The sequence below is a fragment of the Bacillus rossius genome, chromosome 2 (assembly GCF_032445375.1).
Source record: "Bacillus rossius redtenbacheri isolate Brsri chromosome 2, Brsri_v3, whole genome shotgun sequence".
Taxonomy (NCBI): Eukaryota; Metazoa; Arthropoda; class Insecta; order Phasmatodea; family Bacillidae; genus Bacillus; species Bacillus rossius.
This window is the reverse complement of record NC_086331.1, coordinates 131,427,765-131,440,518: the sequence shown is the minus strand read 5'-3', so window position 1 is coordinate 131,440,518 and position 12,754 is coordinate 131,427,765. Positions and strand designations below refer to the sequence as shown.

The following is a 12,754-nucleotide window of genomic DNA, read 5'->3' as shown; positions in this document are numbered from 1 at the left end:
CCTAACCAACATTCCAAAATTAATTCAAGAATTTTTAATGAAGCAAATCTAGCCTGAGAATTCCTACAATATCACACAGTATGTATTTGTAACATTAAACATAACCTAATAAGTAGTTAAAATTGGAAACTACTTGAACTATCACAATGTCCTCTTAGAAAATGATTGTTAAACAAGTCAGGGTAAAACTCTTACATCACTACTTTCTCAAAAATGAATAATAAAATTCTGAAATTTCTTTTTTGTTCATACACTAAAAACAATCCTGTATTTACCCTGAAAAAAAAGCATTAATAAATTCCTACTAGTTTATGAGAAATCACTGTTTATAGACAACAATAAAATACCCGTACCTCGACACATACCCTGCCATTTGTTTTGCTTTCCCATGTGGGTCTGTATGTATGTTTTGACGTACTGAAGTCAAATCGTGAGAATGCTCAATTAGGTTAGGCTAGCTACATTAAAAATACTTTTAAAGTGTGAACGATTGGTTGGGTTAGTATAGCTAGTGAAAATACAGAAAATATTTTTAATGGTTGCTTAGGAATTACCAAATTAAGAAGTGGCTATCCTGACCTAACCAACTGTTCACACGATTTTACAGTATTTTTAATGTAGCTAACCTAACGTAATCACCCATCCACACTACTTTTAAGTATTTTTAATGTAGTTATACAATTATCTAATTTCTCCATCACTTTTAAGTCTATCAAAGACAATACGAACATCTTTCATTCATGTTTTTAATCAAAAATATGTGCTATTTAAGCTGCTCGTATGAGGAGCAAATTTCGGTGAACTTCGGAACTGTTTGGGCCTCGGAATAGACTGATGTGAACCAGCTGCTAACCTATGTGGTAATTCTGAAGCAACCATTAAAAATATTTTACAGTATTTTTAACATAGCTATACCAACTTAATTGACCGTCTACAAATTTTTTTTGGTATTTTTAATGTAGATAACTTAATAAAATTGATAATTCTAATGATATCACAAATTGGTAATATTTACACCGAACATGCATGAACGCAGCCTCGGAATGTACTGTTGTCAATGTTAGATTTGCCAATCCTGTGATTCTACATATATAAAAATCTTTATCTAGATCTGCGTATTAGCAAAAAATTACAGCAGCTGCATTAATGCATTAGTACTATCATGCAAGCTATGAACTGTGATTTCTGAGGAACCAGAAAAAAAATAATATTTTCGTAAATTTAGTATTAATTGACAGAAAAGCCGCAAGGGCAGAATATTACCATTATCAGGAAGTAAAACACCATTTTGGAATTAAAAAATTACTTTTGTTCAGGAAAGTGGCTCTTCAACAGAATTACCACAATTTGTAAAAATTGAATGCACTTTTACAGAATGATTATAAAACATGTCAAAGTATTTAAATATAGTTTAGAATTTTTCAAGCATTTATGGAAAAATCTAATCTTCAACATTTACCATTCTTTTCATCACACAATTCCCAGTGACTCAACTGCCTTCGCCAAAGTGAATTAAAAACACCGTTTAACGAGATATTAGTGTACCCAAAAACATTTCCGGATATTTTTTACAGAAAAGCAGCACTAACTCAGAATTATCACCACGACTCTCCAAAATTAACCGCTAAACACCGGAATTTACTAGGAATAATAATAAATACACGAATGCAGAAAAATCAAGTAACATTAATTTCATACTAACTTAAAAAGTTCTTTATAAGCAATTAAATACGAATCCATTGCTACATCGTCGTTTTCCACCAATGCATTTAAAAATGCTTCATGAACGTGGGTCAAATTAAAATTTGTACTGTTCGCCATGAATAACAAAATATTATTCACGAAATCTGTTAAAAAAAATATTCACTTTCAAAATGATTACTTATAACCTCAAAATTCAAAGTCCAACTGATAATTGAACTATTGAACATAAACATCCAAGGATTATGTAAAGGACCAAGGCTGTAACTAATGATAAGCACCAGTGATTAAAAACTATCGACAGAATCGAAAGTTCGAAACTACCGTTCTTTTCGATTAAAGGCCAATTTCGCAGCACTATCATAAAAATAAATATGACTAAAGAATGTTATATTTACCTAGCCTTATTAAACTAATGATAAACATTTTCTCTCCAAACCACATTTAATGCGATTCTCTAACATAGAGTATTTAAGTAAAGTTTAACTTTATTAAAGTTTATTGTAAATTCAATTACAAGAAGTTGTTGTGTCCTATATTTGCCCTCGGCCTCCTCTCTCTGCAACCAACATGGCCGCCTCGCAAAGTAAGCCGTATCCCAACAGGCTTCTCTACACCAGCCGTGGAATATAGGCTACGAGGGGTGCCACAAACATACCATAGATGGCAGCAAGCGTTTTTGAATGTTATAACAGTGCTGTCATGTCCACCATTTTGGCCTCGGCTGGTATAATAGCACAAGCCCCAGGTGCGCCACCCCTCCTACACACACTCTATGGGCAGGACATTTAGTTCGCCACCCGCCCCTAGATGGCAGACAAAGGGGAATGTAAAGTAAGGTGACTTTGTCTACCTGCCCCGTCTAACTCAGGGCAAATATGTAAATATATGGTGTTGTGACAAGAAACTGTTAATGATACAAGTGAATGTAAAGAGTTTTGTAAGTCGAATATGTATGCACAGGAAGGGTACAGATGTGCCCTCCCTACTGAATATGTACATATTTTGTATATTTACCCTGGCTGAGCTAAGCCAGGCGGAAAGCTCTTCCCAGTATTTCTGGGCCAATAAAAGTGACTGAATACTTGAGCAGTATTGTTTTAGGCAGCGACCTCTCTGGAGGACCGCTCCTCCCCCTTCCTCCCTCTGGTAGGCAGCGACCTCTCTGCAGGACCGCTGCTCCTCCTCCTTCCTTCCTTCTCTGGTAGGCAGCGACCTCTCTGGGGGACCGCTCCTACCACTCCCTGCTCTTGGGCAGCGACCCCTGCTCGGGGACCGCTCCCAATCCTCCCTGTGCCCCTCTCAGAAGCCCGGGACAAGTCAATTTGGCGCCCAACGTGGGGCCAGTCAGCTTGGATAACCTGAGGACCACGCCCTGCCTCTACGAGAGCCATCAGCACAGCCAGAGCCACATCCACTTCTAGGAGTGCAGAAAACACCTGGTGGCGCCCAACCCAACTGAAGGATGACTTCTGGATCCTGTGCCGCACCTCGCTGCAGTGCACCGGATGGACCCAGCATTCCCTGTGTATGCTGCAATGCCCAGTTTCACCTACAATGCCTTGGTATCGTGGAACAAGTCAGTGAACAGGCATATATCCAAATATGCCAGCCCTGCAGACAACTTCTGGTAGAAAAGAAGCCAACAGTTCCAGCTCCCCGGCGCTGCTTCGCGCCGAACTGCCCAAAGACAGCCCTAGTCATCGTCACCTGCCAGGCCTGCCATCGCGACTACCATCTCGCCTGTCTAGGCTGGGAAGATACACCACTGGACCTTGCTGGGATGTCGTTTACCTGCGCCCAGTGTAGAGTGAATCCCACGTTACCTTCAAGTACAGGATCTGCAAGTGTACCTCGGCCCTTTAGAGGGCAGGATCATGAGGACCCTGTGCAATCTGTCCACCAATGGGAGCAAGCCCTACGGGCACATGCAATCCACCCCACCGAATGGGTGGACCAGATAGGTCCATTACTACTTGGGGAAGCCTCTAGATGGTGGAATAACCATGAAGGGCTGTATGACACCTGGGAAGAGTTCACAGGGGGCTTCCTGAACCATTTTGGAAACCAATCAAGACTGGCAAAGCTTACTGCCCAATTATATGGTACCAAACAAAAGGAAGGAGAGGATGTCGAAAGTTTCTTACTACAGAAAAGGAAACTTTATAAGAGGCTACACCCAGGGAGAGACCCAAATGAATTTCTTCCTACCTTGTTGGAGCTGGTGCGGCCCAACCTACGGCCATTTCTACGGCATCCGCCTCCCGAGAATTTATCCGAACTTATGGTTCGAGCCACTGCCGTACAGCGAGACTGTCTCGAAACTAGGGGCACTGTAACAAGTAAACCTTGTTCACCACCAACCCTGGTACAAGAATATGCTACCCCCAACAAAAGGTTGCCGAAGTGTTGGCACTGCCCTGAACAACACTTTCACCAAGACTGCCCAGTGCTCCGCTGCAAACAGTCTGAAAGGAACAGCCTCAACACAGTAGACCCCTGGAGGGAAAGAGTGGTGCCAACGAGCCCTACACCTACACCGAAGGTAGAAGACCTCAACTCCCAAGCTCGGCTCGAAGGTAGACCGACCCCGAGCCTTATGTGCATACAGCACCACCCACAACAAGAACTGCCAAGAGTCAAGGTGCAACTGGACTCACAGCCCATTCAGGCTCTTATCGACTCAGCCGCCACCACTAATTATGTGCGCGAGAGTGTTGTGCAGATAATAGGGACCCCTATTAATTCCCAACCCCAAATGGCACAGCTTGCCACCCAGGGATCCACCATGACCTTACTGGGCAATGCTGTGGTACAATGCTGCATAGCCGATGTGGAGATGAAGATCCCATGTCTAGTCGCAAAGGACCTTCGAGAAGAACTTGTGCTGGGCCAAGATTGGCTCACGCAGCAGCAGGCGATATTGGACTTTGAAGATCAAACTATACACTTCGGACGAACGTCCCGCCGGACTCTTGACTGGGGCACCAAAGGAATGGGTAACCTGAATGCCCCTAATCAAAGTGGTGGTAACCCTAATCCTGGAATCTGCACTGCACAACACAGAGACCAACCTATGGTTGTGTTGACGCAAGGGGACCAGAGACCTCAAGAAACTCCTTCCCTTCGCTCTGCCACAACCAAGCTAAGCCAAAATAACTCGAGCAGTGGTTTTCAGTGGTGCCAGAAAGGAGGAACCCCAAAGGGGAAATCGACCATGCAGTCATGGAGACAGCCGCTGAGCGGCGCCCTCTCAAAGGCAAGATGCCACTGGAAGAAAGAGCCTTTTCCAGACCGAGGAATATGGTTTCCCCAGAACAGGATTCACCTGCAGCCATGGAGACGGAAAACAGATCTGTCCAAAAACCCCGAACCCCAGGAACCTACTAGCCCCTCTTCACCAGGACAACTACCTCCAGGACCCTACGACCAGGGGAACAGCTGGGCAGACCAGCCCGCTACCGTCTATCCTCCACATAGTGTAGTGGCCAGTGTAGAGGAGCCAGCCCTGGGACTTAAGCCCAGGGTGCTGACTCCTGGCATGTGCAACGATCCCAGTCAAGGCCACAGAGGGAGGGGGGCGAATTGTCATGTCCACCATTTTGGCCTCGGCTGGTATAATAGCACAAGCCCCAGGTGCGCCACCCCTCCTACACACTCTATGGGCAGGACATTTAGTTCGCCACCCGCCCCTAGATGGCAGACAAAGGGGAATGTAAAGTAAGGTGACTTTGTCTACCTGCCCCGTCTAACTCAGGGCAAATATGTAAATATATGGTGTTGTGACAAGAAACTGTTAATGATACAAGTGAATGTAAAGAGTTTTGTAAGTCGAATATGTATGCACAGGAAGGGTACAGATGTGCCCTCCCTACTGAATATGTACATATTTTGTATATTTACCCTGGCTGAGCTAAGCCAGGCGGAAAGCTCTTCCCAGTATTTCTGGGCCAATAAAAGTGACTGAATTCTTGAGCAGTATTGTTTTAGGCAGCGACCTCTCTGGAGGACCGCTCCTCCCCCTTCCTTCCTCTGGTAGGCAGCGACCTCTCTGCAGGACCGCTCCTCCTCCTTCCTTCCTTCTCTGGTAGGCAGCGACCTCTCTGCAGGACCGCTCCTCCTCCTTCCTTCCTTCTCTGGTAGGCAGCGACCTCTCTGGGGGACCGCTCCTACCACTCCCTGCTCTTGGGCAGCGACCCCTGATCGGGGACCGCTCCCGCTCCTCCCTGTGCCCCTCTCAGAAGCCCGGGACAAGTCAGTGCATATGGATTTATTAATGACTGTATAATATAAAATGTGTGTCAGTGCTATGTATGTTATAAGTAAATAGTGTCCTGGTGTGTGAATTATTGGGAGGGCACAGGATGACCCGTGTTGGGCAAAATATGTCGCTCTTGTCAGTGACCAATGTCTGAAGGACCTGTATTTAAGCTAGGTCGACATGTGCCTAGCCAAATAGCGAGTTCTGGAAACGTAAAAATTCCCAGTATCACTATCGCACGCTCCTGGCCGAGCATATGAGGAAATGGCCTAGCCAAATACAAAGTACATGTAACCTTACTAGCATTACACTACCTACTAGAACACACACAGGCCCGTGTGTCGAAACTTATCCCACAAGACACATGCCCCGCCCGATGATCCAAGTGATTCTACAAAAGTGTGGGGTGCACCTGATTTACAATGCACTAACCGAGTTATAGAAACTACGGTTTCTGGTCTCGCACACACTAACTGCCCCGAATGGCAATATGATTGATCGGCGGCCTAGCCAAAGATCCCTACCCCCAGAGAAATCTGGGGGAAATAAAGCAGATAGTCGGAAATTGAGTTATTGCTTTCTGCTCACCTCTCCTCTTCCTTCCTCTGGAGCGGCCTTTCGGTGCTCGCTCTAGAACCCCACCTCCCTCTGGAGCGGCCCTTGAGTGCCCGCTCTAAATCTCCTCCCCTAGAGCGGCCTTCGGGTGCTCACTCTAGGAGCCCCACTTCCCCTCCCCTTGGAAAGGCCTTCGGGTGCTCGCTCTAAGGCACCAACTAACGCCCCTTCCTCGCACTGTGCCTGACCACACCCCTCCTCTACCCCTGGCCCAGCAAAAGGGCAGGTTAGTGCCAATATCTGTGAGTCAAGGAGCAGCTGCCAGCCTACCAGTGGGCCTTTCGCCCCACCTCACGCCACTCCATCACCCGACGCTGTTGCCGGGACACGTCAAAGTGACTACAATATTTTGATTGTTTTATGCTCATATCAAGTTTGTAAACAAATAAATATCATAAAGAATGAAAAATATTTTAATTAATTAGGGTGGCATTTCAAGATATTCCAATAAGGTAGCGAATAAATGTTTTTCCTATGTGGCCTACAGCTTATGATAAAAGTCAAAGGGTCAATTTGTCCTTGTAAAAATATCAATATCATATCTTAATCAAATATCAGCATATATGTGATACAACCATTTCCCAGCCTGCTATTGTGTGGGTTGTTGACACATTTATTGTGCCAATGATATTGTTGACCATCACAGTACCTGAAGTGTGTGGTTGAGACGACAACTTTGCCTTGTTGCTGTTGCTGCTTGTTGTGACAACCCGTGTTGGCTGCGCGCGTGCATGATGTGAGGCTGTGAGGCACATGCACGGTCGTTGACTATGCTTCGGTAGGGTGGGGATCAACAGGAGTCACCCCTCCCCTTTCAGACATTGCACCCAACACAGAGTACAAGTGGGAGTTGCCATGTACTTCCTCCTCTCTCAGCTATCATGATGCAGCCATTACTGTCACATCATGCTCTGCTTCCATCGCTGTTTGCAAACAAATTACACGATGCATGCGACACTTCCCTGCTTGGGTAATCCCAGTATGACTAGGCATTTAGGCTTCAACCTGATGCTCATCTGTGTCCCACCATAGCCCAAACCCCCTCCTACAAATACACTGTTTTTTTGTGAGATTAAGGAAAAAAATCTTATAACAATGTGAATTGTAATCTTAGCAATATTGCAAATAATACCGCACATGAAAATTATCGAAACAAAAATTTGTGCGAATGGAGTCCATGCACTACAGAAGTGAAACTTCTTACTGTTTATGTGTAGATAGAAATAAATTATTTTCTTTTTCGATCAAACTATCCGCACAAAAATAATTTTAGCCCTCACTCGCATATCATATAAAAATAAGTTATTATCTTAAAGCTGTATTTAAGCATTATTGTTTATTTGTGTCGCGAACGAGGGTTTATATTTTATTGTATATCTGAAGTGAACATTTGTTATTTCTTCCTAATCTATGGAATGTGAGGTTGTCTGCAGTAGTTTTCAAAGATAATGTTGGGGGAAGAGGATTTAGGCACATGATATTCAGATAATTTTGTAATTCATAAATGTTTACTAAACTAAAATTACTATTGTTGGCGTTCGAAACTTATTTTCAAGAATACTATCTTTGTCTTTAGCTCGACAGAATACGTAAGCTTCGTGGAAACATGACTGACAACATTCCTGTTAGTCTTAACGTTCACATCGATCCGCTAAGTCATGGTCAGTCTGCTGGTAGTAGTATTTTAGGAGATGTTGCCTTTGCCTTAGGTGCAACAGAGCCAGCTCTTCGTCTCCTGCTGTCAATATTAGCAGGTACGAATTATGGTTTTGCTACTTCAGGTACATCAGTGGTTCATGTAAACCAAACATGTTCATTGTTGGCCTAGTTTTCTAGTAATATAGTCGCTTCATTATTTATTTTTGTAATTGAAAGCTTGATTTTTGTCTAGTTTAATTTATTGCATGCAGTAGATTGGTTAATGGTCTGGAGGATTTGGTACAGGTAGTCAGTGAGGGAAAGCAGGTTAATGCCTGCTTCATCCATTTCGAGGAGGTTTTTGACAAAGTCCTGTGCTATAGGCAGGCCTGATAATTTTTTTTTAAATGGGGTTTTTATAATTTACAGATGTTCCTCTATTTACCTTGAAAACAGCATTTGAAAATTCGAAATGGATTCTGAGAAAATTTTTACCAATAGTTGAAGTGTTGTATTCACATCAGTGTAGCCTTACTGCCATGATAATTATGTTTTTGTATCTGTTTTGGTACTACCAAATATTGTAGAAGAACAATATAGGAAAGTCGCCAAAAAAACGGGCGTCACGTTGTGCAGCGCATTCTATTGGCATGGCCTGGTCCTACAGCGTAAGTGCATTTGGGACAATGTTATTTTAGTGATTTTTTATTTCACGTTTTTTAAAAGTTTTCTTCAGTAGTTGTAATTTATTATGGCGGGAAAAATTTGTTCAACGTTTGGTTGCAACAATTACGATGTTGCTAACTGTTCGAAGTCGTTTTTTTAGATTTCCAAAGGACGAAACACTGTAAGTAACCCACTCCACTACTTCATAACCATGATAACCTTTGTACGGTTTAAAAGTTTTCACTTATTGATAGGTATACCAAATATTGTTATACTGTAGGATTAGTTACTGAATAATCTTCTTAATATTTCTCTGCCGATTTTGTCTGTAAATAGTGAGCATCACTAAGAAATTTTCTATTATATGACTACAGCATTTGTGTACTAGACTGAATAGGCACAAAAAAATAAAAATTGCAGGGCCCTAGTATTTAGAAGAGGGGGTCTTGCAGGGAGTTAAGTTGGGATTATGGAATATCCCCTAGAGAAAAGTGGGTTCGAAGGTCCCCCAAAAAATTTTAAGAAAAATTAAATTAAAAAAAAGTCTAAAAGAACCTGGGACTTAAAACTAAGCCAAATAGGTTTTGCTAATTTATTTTAAGAAAGTTTGATACAATATTTGCGTGGTAGTGGAAGGGATGGTAAGGACGGGGGAACGGGGCCCTAGACGGTTCCCCGGTCCTGGAGGCACCCCTGTATGAAATCTTATATTATGGAGCTGCAAACTAAATAAATAAAAATATATGCTTTCATAAATGATCCTAATTGTTTTAGACTACAAAAAATAACATCCCTCTGTGCTAATTCTGAAATTCAAAAATTTCTTAACTTTTTACTTCCTTGCATTCTTACCTTGGCTAAATGTGCAAACTCCAGAGGTAATTTATGTGCCCATAAGGGGTGCTGCCAAGATAGCTACTTTTTAAACTACCCTGTGGTCTACGATAATTTATTTATACCATATTAGGTTTTACACTTGAGACGTTCAGTTCAAACTCAGCCCTTATGACTAGGCTACTATAAGTACCTAACTCAAATCCTGTAGGTCAAACAGAGTGGAACATGAGAGTAAACAACGTGAGGTAATGTATGTTCAATTTTTTAATGTTAAAAATGATAAGAGGTAAGGGTTTGTCAAATTGTTTTAAGCAATGCCCTTCCCATTGTTTTAACTATACAGAATCACTATGGAAACTAAAACAAATGAGATAACCAGAAAGTTTAAAGAAAGATATTATGATTACATATCTACAACATTGTGCTCTTAAAATTTTTTTTGTTGCAATGTAAACCAATTTTAAAAGCATTTTTAAGATATTTAATGTTTTTTTTTAAGTAGATGCTTGTTTGAAAAAAAACCAAAATAATTTAGAAATTGTATTTTTTAGTTCCTTTCATTCTATTTAATGATGTAACTGCTATATTTCAGGAGTTCATCAGTATTTACTTATTTCAACAGTTGTGAAAATTTTGTTTGCTACATTAAAAACACTAAAATAGTTGGTTAGGTTAGCTACATTTATTATACTGTAAATTTTTTTTGAACAGTTTCTTACATTGTGTTAACTACAGTTAAGTTACTTTAATTTTTGTAAATGGTTAGGTAAAAATAGCGATATTGAGATTTCTCACTTTTGTTTTTGGAACAAGTATCTCTTAATTTTTTTTCTATATTTTTAATTTTTTTTCCAGATGAACTCTTCCTTAGGAAATTACCTGTTTTTAATTTTTTCGCGGAATATTTACTAAGTAAACTATATAGTGTATATTTAATTGTTAAATGCTGTCTCATCTGTGTCCTTTAGTTTGTCTGTTATGTTTGAAATGACATCATTTTTCAGATCTTATCTAAATCTTTGTAGATTGTAAAAAACGTGTTCTGTTTATGAAACACGGTTTTAATACAAATACAAGGATGGTAAATTCATTTCGCGATAACACGTTTTCAAAAGACGAGAGAAAAAAATGTGCCGAAATCGCCCATTATAATACACAGAAATTTGAATTTCGCGGGCGTTCTTCAGGCTGAGCCGCTAGGATCGCTGCAGTCATGTGTCGCCAGCGCTCGCCATGTTAAATGGCCTGAGTTTCCTATATTGTTCTTCTACAATATTTGGTACTACTTGTATGAAGTTTGGCATTTTATAAATAATGAAAATATTGTTGATGCGTATCAAGTGATGCAACAAAGATATTGCTGCAAATTTCAAATCCTGTAATGGAAATACAGTTATGTGAATTTATGTTATATGTACTTTATTAGAGTGGCCGAGACTTCTTCACGAGAGATTGCCCTGATTGTGGGCCCTGCCTACAGTTTTCTTGATACTAGCTGCAACTTGAGCCTGTGGTTCTCCAGAGATCCTTAGGAATGAAGTGTAGCAGGATTTTTTTTTTTAAAAAGGGGGCATTTAATGTTAGAAAGTTACAGTGAGGGCCAAGAATGTTTTATACCCTAATTTGTTTTCCATTTCAAGTGAACATTGAACAATATTCACTTGAAATGAGGGTGAAAAAAAAAATTAGCTGTGTCTGTTGAGTGTAATTTGTGTTTTTTGTGTGTTAACTATACATGTCATTCTGTTAATGGCCCATAGCTGTTAAATTGTACAAAAATAATAAAATAATTGTTTTTTATGCTATAATGTATTATTTTTCATTTTCAGGTTATCCCTTAGCATTACTTCATAGGTACTCTCTTTATGGAAAGTCACCAATTCTACAGCATATTCTTTTTATATTGAGTGGTTTGTCAGTGGGTTATTTTAACTATGGTAAGTGGCATATGATCATGTACTTCAATCAACCATATTTTTATAAATATGTTGTATTGAACGTTGTATTTATACTGACTCTGATAACTTTTGAAATTGATAGATTATATATAGATTTATTGTAAATTAAAATTTTTAAATCTGTCATCAATTTAAGTTTGCTAAGCATGCATTATATGTTCTGCCATTTTCTGTGTTTCCTTCTAAATGGCTGACAGTTTTTGCAAGAAAGTTGTTCATATGTTAACATGTTAGCTGTGAAATGCGAGAGACTGGGATGTGTCTGTCTCCCTGGCATACATCTTAACTCGGCCAGTTGTCCTGTGCACTGCCGGCTGTATTGGGGGAATTTTTTTTTAACTTGAAGCTTTACACTCACAGTGAATGTGCTGGATGGATTCTGGGGACTAATGTAGACTATTTTTATTAATTTATTTTATTTTATTTATTTATTTGTATTCCATTGAGCCTTCTTTTGGTAGAAACCATAAGGCTATGGAACATGTCATTTACATATTTACAGTTATACACATACGTACAGTTTTACATGTTCACAGTTTTAAATACACATACATATTTAGTGTTACATACATATAACTTTGAAGTAAAACAAATAATGATAACATTTTTTCAGATAATCTGAATTACAAATATTACATTATTTCTTTTATACATACCCATAGATATGATATTTCAAGCAATTTCTTATATTTATTAAGTAAGGCTATAATGAAAGTAAAAAATAAAATAATGTAACTGCTTGCTAAAAGAAAAACTGCAGGGACGAAAATGAAGACATGAAACAGTTTCACCCATAGCAACCGTTGTATAAGACAGAGGTTAGTTCTAGAGTGATAATGACTATTGAAGCACTGACTGAAAGAAATTTATTCCTCACAACCTAAGAAACTTAAGAGTTGTGTAAACAATTTATATTATGAACTATGCACTAAAAATGTTGCAGAATTCAATCACAAAGATGAAATTGAAGCTGGTGAAACAAGCAGTAAATATATAAATTTTTTCGCAGTGACTAAACCCTTTCTTGATTGGTTATATGTTTAATGGAAAAGTCAAAAACATTTTACAGTGCCTATGT

General features: G+C 40.0%; 2 protein-coding genes across 3 annotated transcripts in view; one reads left to right on the top strand and one right to left on the bottom strand.

Annotated features, from left to right (window-relative positions):
* Window positions 1–1,947, bottom strand: part of LOC134529840 (ceramide-1-phosphate transfer protein) — a 30,249-nt gene extending 28,302 nt beyond the window's left edge. The window contains exon 1 of the mRNA XM_063364337.1: window positions 1,703–1,947. Within this exon, the coding sequence (XP_063220407.1) occupies window positions 1,703–1,821 (119 nt within the window). The 5' untranslated portion in view covers window positions 1,822–1,947. The remainder of the gene's footprint in view (window positions 1–1,702) is intronic.
* A 6,035-nt stretch (window positions 1,948–7,982) lies between these two features.
* Window positions 7,983–12,754, top strand: part of LOC134529839 (lysophospholipid acyltransferase 5) — a 51,228-nt gene continuing 46,456 nt past the window's right edge. The window contains exons 1-3 of one of the 2 annotated variants that reach the window (XM_063364335.1): window positions 7,990–8,070; window positions 8,154–8,331; window positions 11,548–11,655. In XM_063364335.1, coding sequence (XP_063220405.1) covers window positions 8,184–8,331; window positions 11,548–11,655 — 256 coding nt within the window. In that variant the 5' untranslated portion in view covers window positions 7,990–8,070; window positions 8,154–8,183. Of the gene's footprint in view, window positions 8,332–11,547; window positions 11,656–12,754 lie in introns of both variants that reach the window. The other variant, XM_063364334.1, reaches the window with a different exon arrangement.